Genomic DNA, 14,576 nt, shown 5'->3' with positions numbered 1-14,576 from the left:
TACATTGACCCAGAAATGAGACCGAAAATTCCACGACAACTTCCTCGACACTTAGAGACATTGTACCATCGTATTCGACTGAACGTGGCATATACGAACAATTATCTGTACCACATAGGGCTTGCCACTAACCCATACTGCGATAACTGTCGCAACTTAGAGACAATGGAGCACATATTACTAGAATTCCTCGCGTACCGCGACGAGAGAAAATTTTTTGAGCAACAAATGGACATGATTTGCCACGAACCGTTAACATTACCGAGCATCTTAGGTCCAATGCCCGGCCCTTCAAAACAGCGGCGGGTTTTGGATTTATTGGTCAAATACCTGTCAGAGATCGGTCTAATAGGAAAGCTTTAAAGGTTGCACACTTCATATACAAAGGCCTAACTTTACCTGCCATGTCACCTGAAATTATTAGTATCAGGTTCACTTGGACATTTCATATTTATTTTTATTCTCTTTTTCTCCCACTCTCCTCTGCAATCTTTTAGCCCCATTCCCCATCCCTATACAGAGTAGCATGCCAGCTGTTATATACGCGCCGGCAAAATTCTCTGTTTTTCTAACAAAGAGTCTCTCTCTCTCTTCAAAGCATGGCACTACTTTACGAAGTTTATGGGGCTTTAGCATTTGCACGAACGCGTTTGGTTTGGACCAACCGCAGCCCTGCAACCAGCAGTTTCTGTGTCAGTCGTGGTGTGTGCAGGAGCTGCTGTCCCCTGCGTGAGTAAAACGAAGGGCTGTGCACGGCGACGCAAGGTCATTGTGCGCAGAGGCTAGAGAGCACGGGGTGACCTTGGGAGGCACGTACACGTTCCTGTACGTGCACCCGCAGTGACCGCTTTGCAGTGCGAGTTGTAAATTTTACGTATTACTCTTTTTTTTTTACGGGTCTCTCTTTGTTGACACTTAGGCATTTGCCGCGGCGGCGGTTCTCGGAGCCCTCCACAGAGCCGTTATCGCCTCTTTCCGCTCCTCCTTTTTTTTTTGAAAGGCCCTCTTCAAAGCCACACGAGAGGCGGGAGCCTTGCTCCCTCCTCGCTCTTTGATACGCATCTCCGCAAGCTGTCTTTCACTGCGGCAGACGCGGCGTGGAGGTCCTGAAACTGCTTTCCCAGGAGTGCTTGGCTATTGGCCAGGACCTCGGGCAGCATCGAGAACGATATCGGAAACCTTGCGGCTGCCATGCAAGTGTGGGTTGTACGTTCCGCGGAAACAGTCAGCAGATGACTACAATATTGCAGTGCGAGATGCGGGCTTCGACTACCGGCCACGACTCCTGTCTACGTCAAGTGGCCCATTTTAGCTCATTACAAATGCGCTGAATCACCGTGCATTTCAGCACGGTGATTGTGTATACGTGTATATACGTGTATAAAATTGGGCGAGCTTCTACTCGGTTATGCAACGATGCATGAAAATCGGTGATGTGGAGAACTTTACCTGCTATATCAGTTCCCTTATTTAGTACTATATTGTTCGTGTGTGTTATATTGCGCTTTAATTTGATATTTTGTTCGATTACGTACATACCTGCCCTGTTGCACCCTGTAGTTGTCAACAACATGAAATAAATATATAAACTTTTATTTGGTCCTGAGTCAATGCCAAAATGAAGAAAAGAATGCAGGCAAAAAAGAGGCGTTGCAAATTCATGTGTGCAGTATATATTGCTTCACGAAGGACAGAGGATACTGTGAAAGGAGCTCTGGCGTGTTCTAGTTGCATATGATTGTACGCTATACCGAACTGATGGGCACGTAGTAACAATAAGGCTTCGACTGGGGCTGAGTGCTATGATATCGTTTCGTTTACTGGGCCACACAAAAGACAAAAAGAAAGGTCTCACATACATGTGCGCCAACTTTCAACTGTTTATTATTCGCTAGCACGCTTCAAGCATATACACGATAGGGTGATCGATAGTAAATGAAAAACACTTGAAATGACAGACGAAAATGAAAATAATCTGCGCACATCTGATTTCACAAGCGCAAGTATGGCTTAGTCTAACGCTCGTTTATGAATTCTAAAAAAGCTGTTCCTCCCAGCGCCACACAAGGTGTGCTAACGTGGATTCCGCAGCGCATCAAACAGAACGAGGTAGCAACGCGTTTCCGAGCAGCGAAGGGCATGAATAGGCGAAGCGATTGCCGGCCCAGACTGGCAGGCTAAACCCACAACAAGCAAACACTTTTAACCAACCAATTAACTAACATGAGCTCACACATCACTTCCATTTTGGGAGGACCTTGGTGGTGGTCGGTGCCGAGTATTTCTGTATTCTGTCGGTTCTTTTTGTGACACGAGTGGGGTCATCAAAGGCCGTTCTTCGCCAGCAACCATGGCGGGAATGTATGTTGCAAAAGACTACAAACAGAAAAAAAAAAATTGGAAGAGGTTGCCAGCGATAAGTACTTGCGACATGTAGCCAGCATTATACCAGGTCACCTACGTAACTTGAGCCAAACCTTAAACATATGCAAATGCCACGTAGCTGGACAGAACCAAGGTAATGTTGTTTGCCGTCGCTTGGAGATAATCAGATTACATTTTACATTCAGCCTATTGACATAATTAGTATTAACTATTTAATCAACTTCCCAAACCTTATAGTTAGATAAAAAGTGTCAATAAGAAAATTTTACAGTAACTTGAAAAATTCCCGATACAGCTTTCTATTGCTCGATACATGCTGCATGAAAGTGTTTTTCTTAGCATGAGAGAAGCCCTCAAATACATGAAAAATGCCTCGAGCGACTAGTTGCGCAGCAATTCATTATTTATTACTACTACTACTACTACTACTACTACTACTAGTATTACTACTTGCTACTAGTGCTTCAACTATTACTACTACTGTGTTGGTCTTCGACTACTAGTAATGTGTTGAAAAAAGGGGGCGATAAAAGGAGGAAACGATGATGATAGTGATGCTGATTAAGAAGGCGACGAAGAAACCTGCCAATGTCACCAGAGCAGACGAGGTACTAGAATCGCTCCGTTACGCTAGCCCCCGATAAATGCAGCCGCAGTTTCACTTTAACCCGAGACTTCGAAATTACCAAACCCAAAAGCGCAGCCTCTCTCCCTCCACTTTTTCTCCATTCCGCATTACATTCGTTTATCCTTGCATGCTACGTCGTTCACGCGATAGGAAGGGCGAGGTACGAGAGACGCACAAGCGTAATCTTTGAATCCGAAATAACCAGCCCCCGTAAGGCCTTTTGGAGACCTTGACCCACGCGAAGACCGATTCCCGAGCCGAGCGCGAATTCATGTAGGTTGGGTCGGCAATAAACCATGTCGCCGGGCGTCCGCTCACCGTCCGGGTAGACCGGTGGCGTGATCCGCGCGTGGCAGCTGAGGGCCTTGCCCCAGCTGGGATGCTCAATATTGTTGCACGAGCCGTCCAGGGAGCGGTAAGGGTCGGACGGATCGCACTTGGTCGGGTACAGCCTGCCGCACAGCTCCTTGCGCGTCGACACCGCCTCCAGCTCGCTCAGGTCCAGCTTGGACACGGCGTGTTGCACCTCTGTCTTGGAAGCGTTGTTCCTGCGAGCGGGGAGAGGTGAAAAAAAAAGAATATCTGGAGTATTACTTATTGAAACAACTATATATGTACGGCACGCTATGTAGCGGGGAACTAAAGATTATTTTTGACCTTCAGAAGTTCTTTAACATGCTCTCAATGCACGGTGTACTAGCGTTTTTGCATTGTGCCCCCGTGGAAATGGCGGAGCCGTGGTGGAGACTCGAACCCACTACCTAGAGCTTAGCAGCGCAACCAATAGCTACCAAGCCACGGCGGCGGGTGCAAGCTGACAGTATTCGTAACGAAATACGTTGCCTGAATGCTACCCTCTTCACTTCGTTTAACATATATGCAGGCTATGCGTGGATAATATTTGCGAATATCTTCTGCTAGTGTAAATGGGCGACACGAAGATGTGCCGCCGCATACAGACAAGCATGTTTACATGGCGGAGGCGTGTCAGACGAGGTGTGAGACCCACAACCTCCGTATTTACGATGAGGCTCGGCTCCGCAGATTTCTGAACAGATTTCCCGAACTGCGTAAAACAGTGTGCGATGGGAAGGAAAGGAATTCAATGCACATAGGTTTGGGGTCCGAAAGCTTCACGCCGGCTCTGGCTCAATGTATTGCCGCGTACTGTATTGCATGGGACATGTCTTATGGAGCCGCAGCCATAGCCAGAGGATCCTGATGCATATATCTTCACGCACTATGTATTCGGTTTTCTAATTTAATGAATGTTTAATTTCAGTTAATAAACCTAAAAATCGCCATCACACTGGAAAATGGAGACGCGGAGCCGGGTGCCTTCACACCGACTGACGGAGGCCAGAAAGACAGAACCCCGATAGAGCAGCCAGGGATTGAATGCACGTGCTTAGTGCTAATTGGTTGACTGCATTAAGAAAGAAAGAAAGAAAGAAAGAAAGAAAGAAAGAAAGAAAGAAAGAAAGAAAGAAAGAAAGAAAGAAAGAAAGAAAATTGAAGTCCAATCTGGCTTCTTTTTCATTTTCCTGTGCTGCCCTCTGCCGCACGTTGGTGGAAACATTTTGGAAGGGTGCCTTGGCCGGTCGATTTGTGAGCTTGCGCCCATATTGAGTGCGCTTCGGTTCGTTTCGTGGATCGCGAATGATTATTAATGGGTTCTCCGGGGCAGCATGTCGTTGCTGGAAGTCATGTAGCACTCACCGACTACTGGGCGAGCAGGCCTGAGTGCGCTGTTGTGCCAACAGTCAGGGCCGATAACGGCACGCAGACTTCCGTCTGCCGACGCGGCTGCCTTGGAGTTTGCTGTCGCTGATTTCTGCACTTGCACCTCGCTTTTTGTATTTACGCATTCTTGAGACTTCCGTTTTGGATTTAGCAAAGAGGCGTACTTCTTTACGTCAACATCAACAGGTCGTTGTTAGCGTCGAATAGTGGGGCAAAGGCGCAATCGCCTACATGAAGTAATGTCAAAACGCAGCAAAACATAAATCCCTGACCATATGAGCCGCGTTCTTCCACCCTGAAACGAGTCAATATGAGCAGCCCAGCCATTTGACGGCAACTTTGATCCGGATAGGTATATCACGGGCTATTGATTTATTACTGATTCTCGCTTTTCTTTACCTTCATCATGCTTACAGTTTGCGCGTTCTATAAGGTGTTAAAGAAAACTGTGCTCAAGCGCTCAAGCGAGAGGTACTGGGATCGATACCCAGCACCTCCACCAGATGTCACGTGATGATGACGTTGAAGAACACAATAACTATGCTGTGAAAGACAAAACTAACTTTTATTGGGCGAACCTGTGCCCACAAAAGCAGGGTACACTTATAGTACAACGATAGCGGCAAACACGGTCGGCGATCGTCGAAAATCTGATCAGCGGGTCAAGCGCGTCGGCTTTTATAGATCAGTCGTCGAACGTTCCAGAGTAATCGCTGGGACCCGCCTGCCTTCTACAAAGTTCTACGCCATTCGCGCCGCGCATACATGCAATCAGATTACACAAGGTTCGGCGACAACAGACAGGGGATAGAAGCATCGATAATATTCTAGAAACTTCCGATACATTTAGACGCGGCCTGCGCTGAGCGATAACATTTCGTGGACGGTAAAAGCGCTCACCCGCAAAAGATAAACGAGTTCACGTGTCAATAGGCCATGTAGTTCTCTCGCGATAACACGGATGCCTTCGATGACACCGTTGGTAACTGAGCGAGGCGCCTGTTTATGCTGCTGTACCAAATGCAGCATCTCTTGTTTTGCGGCTGAAGCAGAGGCAAACATTGCATCTATGGAATTAAGAAATGTGCCAGCGTGATAACACGTACAGACCCACCCATCTAAGTAGCGATAGCGACCGGCACACTATCTATATATGCGGGAACGGTATCTGGGTCGTTATGAAGAAATTGCGTTGGGGGGTTTTACAACAGTTCGGACAGCATGGCAAAGGGATCCCTTTCATGTAAGAGTGACCGGAACAAAATAGCCAATTTTTAGACCTCAACATCTAGCTCGGAGGAAGGTGTGTTTGGTGCTATCTGCCTAGAGCCAAGAAATATTTTTTACCATTTTATTGGGCCCAGTCAAGAACTGTTAAGAGGGCTGTTGTGGCCCTTTGTTTTGAATACGCAATCCTCAATTGATGCCCTCACATGATGCAGGCTAGCTTTCAGGGCGAGGCAGCCAGACTGCGCAAAGCAGTGTTCTCTGACCAGGTTTCGGCAGCCGCGACCGATGTACTCTTACGTAATATCAAGGGGAGACAAAAGTAAGTACGCAGACGAGAATGTAACAGCGCCAAGTCTGTGGTGAACCCGTACATTCATAGCGTGTCCCACAATCTCAAAAGGGTTGGCAAAAAGTACGGCGTCCCAATGGTTTTTCTCTGCACCAGGTAAGTTGGCCAATATATGCGCCAAGGTCCGCAGTGGCGGCTCTGCGAGTTCCGGCTGTGAAATGAAACACACGAAACCGTACGTACGTTGTTCCACGGGTGTGGTCTACGAGGTCCCCCTTTCGTGTGGCAAAGTCTATGTCGGTCAAACTGGACGCTGTGTCAACGAACGCGCCAGGGAACACGAAAGATCATTAGGAGACGTTACGGCCTCGTTCCAGAGTCTACCCGCCCATTGCGGCTCTTGCGGAGATTCAAGCGATCAAAACTGTGAGCCACGACTTGAGGGAATCGAAATTCGAACCATGAAGGAAGCACACATCAGCTCGCGAGCTATCGGAAGCCTTTTTTATCACGCAGAGAGGCGACACGTGTATGGGCGCCATTTCAGACACCCCGCGTACTAGTGAATTCAGATTAATAAACTAAAGCCGGTAATATGCAGTATGCCCACCTTAATCTACGTTTTATATTTTTCCACATTTGTGTGCGTGTGTTGCGTTTTTCTTTTCTTGCAGTCATTAATGCGTATGCGCTCAGTGCCCTCAGTCTTGATAAATGTAACGCGTCTCTGTTTCAATAAACATAGTTGAAGTAGCGCTCCTCCTGTAACGTACAAATTAATTAAATTATGGGGTTTTACGTGCCAAAACCACGATATGATAATGAGGCACGCCGTAGTGGGGTAACTCCGGATTAATTTTGATCACCGAGTTTTTTTTTATCGTGCACCTAAACCTAAGTACACGGATGTTTTTTGCATTTCGTTCCCATCGAAATGAAGCCGCCGTGGCCGGGATTTGACCCCGCGAACTCGTGCTCAGCAGCCCAACACCAAAGCTACTAAGCAACCACGGCGAGTGTCCTGTAATGTCTGTCTGTGCCCTCGTCTAAAAAAGAAAGTAGCGCTGCATTACTTTCTTAAGGAAGAAAAAAAAAAAACAAGCAGGTAAAGGAGGCACGGGGTAAAGAAAACGGCAAGGATAGACGCTGGTGCCAAGAGTTTTCGCTATCAGTGCTGCATGCCTCCACGCAATGCGAGGCCGTCCACGAAAAGCGGTGAGGGGGAGGGAGGGGGAAATTGGAAAGCGTTAAAAATATTCAGCAAGTTGCGCCACAATATTACATAACGTTAGTCGGAACTGTCGTTCTGTCTTCTATCGAAGCGAATGAATTGTACATCTTTGGGGAATCTGTGAAACTTGAGTTTTAGTGCGCTGTTCGCAAATTCTTTTTTAGAATTCGTCCTGTCAGTGATGTTGTGCCGCTAACAATTTTGGCCTTTATGCAAGCGCGAGGAATGGGACTTGTTGCCTCATCTGCGGTCTGGAATGTTGACGACATCGCTCAATTATCCAGCTTTCGCTGCTTTGGCTACGGAACGTGGTGCGTCTTGCCTTTGCAACTTTTTTTATTCATGGCGTTCTTCTATTTTATTGTGCATGGATGGCACTGTTACATCCTTGCTATGCTGCAATGAGAGAGTCTGGTGAGCGTGCGAGCTAAGCACTGAATAATAGGGCGGCTATTGAGGGCAGTAATGTTACAGGGTACTAAGCTAAATATTAGCATTCAGATTGCCATAGGGCTAACACCAGTTGCTAATATTCTTCGACCACGCCAGCGATCTACGCTAACTAACGGTGCAGCCTAGGAGATACGCGAGCTCCATTATTAAAGAGCTTCTAAAGAACGGTGCGTCGATTTTTCTTTGAAAGGCAAACCAAAGTACGATGTTTCTCTCTCTCTCTCTCACTCACTTACTGATTCTAAGTCCATCTCTTTCGCTTTCGCAAGCGTGCGACCAAGACGCAGGCCAGCGTTTCAACGCGGTGCACGCCCGCGCAGAACCCGTTATGTCACGATCACAGCACGCGGCGACGGCGACCACTGCGCGATGTCATAACAGCGGAGACCTTCCTTCTCCCTCCTTTGGCCGCCTTATCAGCGGGGCCGACCTAAAGCGATGGCGGCCTCAGGGCAAGTAAGCAAAAAGAAGCAGCTTTCCCTTGTTCTCCTACTGGCGGCATCTCGCTCTGGCTCGTTCTCACACGTATCAGAAAAAAAAAAAAAGATCGAAAGTCCTTGCCCAGTGCGCGGACTCCAGCTGAGCTGCAGAAGCGAGGCGAGCGATCCTTGGTTCGAGGGGGAGGGAGGGGGGGATCCGCCTCGTCGTTCTTGGCAAGTGAGTCGAGGCCAGTGAATGGGCGAGAGTTGCAGGCGCCGGCCTTGACAGGTGATGCTGGGATCTGGGGCATGTCGGCGGGCGCTTGGCGGACGGGCGCTAGCGCATGTATGCGCCAGCCGGGGCTCGCTGTAACCTTTGCATTCATTTGGGCTCGAAAAACGCTGGCACCGATGCAAACCGCCATGGTTCGCCCTTTTGGCGGCACGTATATGCCGAGCGTGCCTGGCTGCCTGCCGGCGTATAGTACGTGCCGGCGAGACACAACACGGAAATGGCGGCGTGTATGCGTAAACACGGAAGAGCTGTCGATTCGTCTCGCCCCGCCGTGATGAACTGGCACCGGCGGCATGCGTGTGTTCCGGGTCCTTCGCTGGACATGGCGTGGCGTCTGAACAAGGCGCATCTTCTGGGGTATACACGGTCTCCTCGTCTGTTGACACGCTTGTCGTGTTTGCAGAAGGGCGCGAAAATTACTTCCCGGCACTTCGGGTGGAGAAGTGAACGCTGGCGCGCGTATTCTATAAATGCGCTTGAACTGTTGGCGGAAGAACGAGTGCGCTGGGTAGTTCGAAGGCTTGGCGTGCACTCGTGTCAGGCTTGGTCGCCTCTGTGAGTTCCGGCGTCTCAAAGGGGGAACTGTCCTAAATGATTTGTAGGGCTTCGTCGCTCGGACGCCAGCGGAGCTGTGCCGCGTGGAAGAAAGCATGGGTTTCGACGGGCGACGACCTCTGAGCCGTTTCACGGCCTATAACCAGTTTCTGCGTCCCCCAATTGACGCACATTTTTTTTTTTTTCAACCACGCATTCACCAGCACTGACTCAAGCAACGCTCTCGCGTTCTTGCAGCCGCGAGAGGAACTAGACAGATAGATAAACGGTTAATGATAACAGAGGCAGTGAGGCCGGACTGAGGCACATTCTTCTGGCCGGTTACCCTGCACTGGGAAAATAAAGAGAGGGAAACAAAAAAGAGCAAGAAGGTTCACGATGGCGACACATCGCAGGCTATAGCCATAACCTCGACTTCGGGCCCTTATTCTATAAAGAAAGATCAGGTAAGGTGCTCTGTAAACCAGATTTACAGTCGCGTCAAGGGTCCGATGTATAAAGGTATTTGAAAGCGGCTGCATGTCGAGACGGGCAACAAGATCGGCCAGCCTCTGCGAGCTCTTACATATACTAAGGGCAGTCGCCCAGCACATCATTTATAGATCCACGAACAAGGCACAGCTCACAATCTGCAGACTCAATGCATAGCAATGAGTGCCACGTAAGGACGCGTAAACGCCACTTCCAGCTTAGGCCTGTATGGAAGACTGGCACTCGGCTGACTAATGTAGCTGAGATTAGCACAGGAGCTCGTTGAAAAGCAACCGCCCCACAAAGGCTTCGGTCCCCGGTCCGCGGACCAGGACAAATCTCTCTTCAAATAGAAGCTTTCTTTTTAAGAAACCTGCGTGGCTTTATCTTGTTTTGAGTACAAACGACTATCAGGAACAAACACGATAGGAACGCCAGCCACAGAGGCGTGTCCTTTGTTACACGCGTTTGTACTCGGCGTCATTTCATGATGAACGAAAACCGACTGCCGCACTTTCTCGCGGTAATCAATGGTATTGGTTTCCTGTGCAGCTACTCAGGTGGGCGGGGAATTACCTGTGAGGAAACTTCCTTCACCTTGTGGATTTGCGCAGAACTGATTTGCGGTATTGGAGTGGCCTTTCTCTCTCTCTCTCTCTCTCTCACCCCCTCTCTGTCTCTCTTTTGTGAAGACAGAATTTAGAAAATTCACAGTCATAGATCTATGTCCTCACTACCAGCTGGTAAGCTGCCACTGTCTGCTGCGATATTGAAGCCGGGCTATCAGGAGATTATGGAAGAGAAGTGATGCTGTCCAAGCCTACTGCTATTCGTCAGCTGACTGTGCCAAAGTACCTTTCTTTAAACCTAAGTAACTCTCCGTGTTGAGATGTAAGACGTTCTGAAAGTTTGAAGGCGCGAAAAACAAAAACACGCCTTGCGTGTTTAGACGTACTAAATGATGGCAGATGGCCAGCCATATGTGCATTCTTTTATGCTATTCACTTGTGGTTGCCCACCTCAAGATGTTCAGATCACGCGCATGATTTGCCTAATTAAATTACTTGCCTCAAGCATTACATTAAAAATATCGCTGTAATAGCTCCGACAGTTGAATTAGTGAAGTAGTGAAGCCATACAGCCCTTCACCTAAAAACTGCAACATAAGAGGCTTGTGTAGACACTGTGGGATAAGAACGAAAAACTTTCTCTAGAGTTTTTTCAGACTAGAATCAGATCGAAAATCATGCCAAGGTGTTCTTTTTACTGTTGACTTTATTTTTTGGAAATTCAGGCCTTCATTTGCACGACCACGATAAAAGCTAAGCTTAGGGTGGCGTGCTTGCTTTGAGGCCTGGAAACATGAGTACATCGTAACAAGAGTATAATGTTTCATAGATTTGGAAATCTCTGTACTCGAATGCAGTTTCGCTCTCACTGAAGACGAGGGCTAATTCTGTACTGCGGATTGACATAACGTTCTTGGGCAGAATGGGGAGGTCCTTAAACTTGTGTTTCGATATGAGCTTTTGCTAAATTTTGATGAATAAAAACGTTACCACAAATTTCTTCCCTGTCATATTTCATCCCTAAAAATCCTGATCCAATATATATACATGTAAAATCGTGATCCATGTGGGCTTGCGACTCGGAGGTCAAAACACTACATTATTATGCAAATTGGACAAAATGACGTTTGGCACGGATGTTTTTGGGTTCACATGATTCTGGTTCACCTCATTTATGCCACTACGCTTCATTTTGCTGTATAAATTATCTCTATTTCTTTACACGTTTATGTTAAAAGCTACATTTCTTTAAATTATTATTTTTTTTTTTTTTGCTGAAAGTGAATGCGTTTTATTCTCAAGGAAATAGACACAAGGCAGGAAACGCAAGTATGTTAATCAGGGATGTTATTTCTGAATTATCACTTTCGCGAGAATTCGCGCGACTCGCCACAGGAAGATTCGAATCATACGGACGTCAGCGTTGTTGGCATATCAAGAAAGTGGTCGTGTCTCCGAAAGCGCATTCCCAACATTTTAACACCCTTACACGTGTATAAAAGTAGCTTGGTATGTTTCATGGAAATCGCTGTCATCCTGACGGTATAAAATCGAATCATTTAGGGGAACAAATGAAGCTTTCCTTTACGCCCACACTTTAGGGCAGGCAAACACAATCATAACTGCAACAGACTACACGAGAACGCCACAAAATAAGCTGGACTGGCTATCTATCGCTATCAAGCTTTGAGATCAGATATTTGACTGCGCCCCAGGTGGTCAGAAATAACATACACTTCTCAAACAGGACTTCTCTCATCATGTATGTATAGGTTGAGCACGCTGTCGTGTATAATAACATTTTTATAGACTTCAGGTTAAACGCGTTAGCCACGAGACAAGCCAGCATTAAGCCTGCAAAGAAAGTTTAAAGGGGGGTTGCACCTGGTTTACTACCGTATGCCGGGTTAAGCGGAAATTACGTTGCTGATAGACGTCGATCTTGACAGAGTAACCATAGCGCTCGGAGGAGCTGTTGGCAGCAACGAAACAATTCGTGTGTTGTGTGCGCATAGTCAGAGTATAACTCATATACAAGTACTGCGTCAGAGGTGCCCGGGGGAAGGCTTCCTGCTTTTAAATGCCAGGATCATCGAGACATACTGCGGGTCTTCAAAACAGTAGAACGACGTGTCACTGGTTTGTAGCTTGATGTAATTGAAGGAAGGTGAGCATATAAGCAAAATACTAACAAAATGCAGCGCATTGTCTTAGCACTGGTAAAGAGGCTAGGTGGGCATCGGACCCGAGACAGATGCCACGGGTAAATTCTAACCAATTAGACGACCATCTATTCCTGGCGATGAATTTTGCAGATGGGCAATAAAAGTCCGTATCATTTCCCGTGAACGACTTGAGGACTCCAGGACAGGTCGTGATCGATGGTGACACCGAAAAATACATGAGTAATTTTATAAGCGCTAGTATGAGCATTGATTAGCAGAGCTTAGGGTGCCATAAATTCACGTGGGGCGTACGTGTCAGCTTTGCTGTCTTGATAAGCTTTACACGCAGTTTGGAAACTTGTTACGCTTGACGCTCACATGCAGATATTGTACTCGTAAGTTGAGACGCTATCCATCTGAGACGATAGTTGAACTAGTCCTACAAAGGCAAGGATGAAAAGAGTAGGACAGAAAGCCGCACGATAGGACACTACGACGAGCACAACGCTTCAGGCGCCTGAAGTGAGAACGAATGAACATCTTGACAAGAACCGTACTAGACATTAAAGTAGTAGACCACCTACTTATGCCATTGCTAGTGCATCAAGAATGACTCCATAAGTCGCGTCATTGTAAATTCCTTTCACGTCAAGAAACAGCGCTGCCCAAGGATGCATTATTGATTTCTCTTCCTGAACGGAGGATACCAGATCGGCCGCGTTCTCCACGGAGGAGCTGCCACATCGTAAGCCGACAGCTCAGGATAAATGTTGTGGTGTCCGGAATACCGCTGTAACCGCAAAAGTGCCTTCTTTTTCATTATTATAATGACAGAGCTTGCGAGTCCGATGCGTCGGTACGGCGATAGTTCAAGTGGAGGCCTCTCGAGCTTGAATAAAAGAAGCCGACGGTTAATTACGATGTGTGCCTTCTTTCCAAGGTAGCATAAAGCAGCATACGTTATCCTGGCGGTATTGCCAAAAATAGCCTGCCAATACTTTGATATCCTACTTCAGGGACGTTCGTTCGTAAATGCCATCTCGCTAGCTATCTTTATAAAGAAATTTTCAGCGACTTCAACTATAGAAGGCCAGAGCCCAGAGATGGCGACGTGGTTGTGGACAGAAGCGAAAAGTTCGTAAATTTTTTCCACATGCGCGACAGCGGCTTAGAAGGATCAATGGTTTAAGTATATTTGACATCGTTGAGCTTCCCACGTGCCCGCTAGCCCTTAATTTATTACCTGAGAAGGTGAAGCCCAGCGGTCCAGTGAAGCAGGATAGCGCACTTACGGCCCAAAATTATTGATTAAATTCATATTTGACATAATCAAAGAGCAAAAATTAAAAAATAAAGGAACACAGGACAAGGGTCCCGTACGTGTAGTTCTTTTCTTTCGCAGTGCGTCCATGTTTTGTGGTCTTTCATCGTGTCAAGTATTGATCAACTAGACCCTCTGAAAGAACTTTCAAATGCATTCGTGCATTTGCGTCGGTTATAAGAGCGTCATTGTCGGTTTCGAGCCACCTGTTTCAATAAGCTCCACTCTTTACTAAGGTATGGTCCTGTGGTGATGGATCGTGCTGTCCGTGGCAGTTGGCGCATGCATCTCTGCCTGGCAGGGCTGCACACAACGAGTGCAGACCGCTACGCTTCCGCAAACTCCACTCCCGTAGCCTATATTCAAAGACTTGAACTTCTGAAGTCAATTCTCGGTGCAAGCGGACGCACTGCACGACGTAATGGCGTAGCTTCACGTCTGACGGTAAAGTGTCGCCTGGAAGACAACAATTCATTTAGGCAACCCAAAGTGCCCAGACGGGAGACCCAGAGGATCGCGGTGTGGCATCTGAAGGTCGATCGCCACAAAACATGGCTATAGGTCGACGTCGTTTACGCCGGCTACCATGGTCCCAGCCCAACAGCGGAAAAGACGGCGGCGTCCCCGACGTGTCGAGAAGCCCACGTCACAACCACGGGATGGCTTACAATAACCTAAATTTACAAAGTAAACGATTTTAGCTTTAAAGAAAAAGCGTTCACATCTTAGGGTTCGAACTGGGTCTGTCGGGTTGGGAGTCGGACTCGCGAGTCGGACACGCTACCGCTTCGCCACACAGGGCAAGCTTGCAAGGTGCGAATA

General features: G+C 47.5%; 1 protein-coding gene across 1 annotated transcript in view; it reads right to left on the bottom strand.

Annotated features, from left to right (window-relative positions):
• The window catches only part of LOC126527934 (salivary peroxidase/catechol oxidase-like), a 219,392-nt gene that overhangs the window by 111,249 nt on the left and 93,567 nt on the right, over positions 1 to 14,576 (bottom strand). Inside the window, exon 3 of the mRNA XM_055069370.2 lies at positions 3,332 to 3,561. Within this exon, the coding sequence (XP_054925345.2) occupies positions 3,332 to 3,561 (230 nt within the window). The remainder of the gene's footprint in view (positions 1 to 3,331; positions 3,562 to 14,576) is intronic.

Source organism: Dermacentor andersoni, chromosome 9, assembly GCF_023375885.2.
Source record: "Dermacentor andersoni chromosome 9, qqDerAnde1_hic_scaffold, whole genome shotgun sequence".
Lineage (NCBI taxonomy): Eukaryota > Metazoa > Arthropoda > Arachnida > Ixodida > Ixodidae > Dermacentor > Dermacentor andersoni.
Note: the sequence above shows the minus strand (reverse complement) of the source record. Positions and strands in the feature narration are given on the sequence as shown.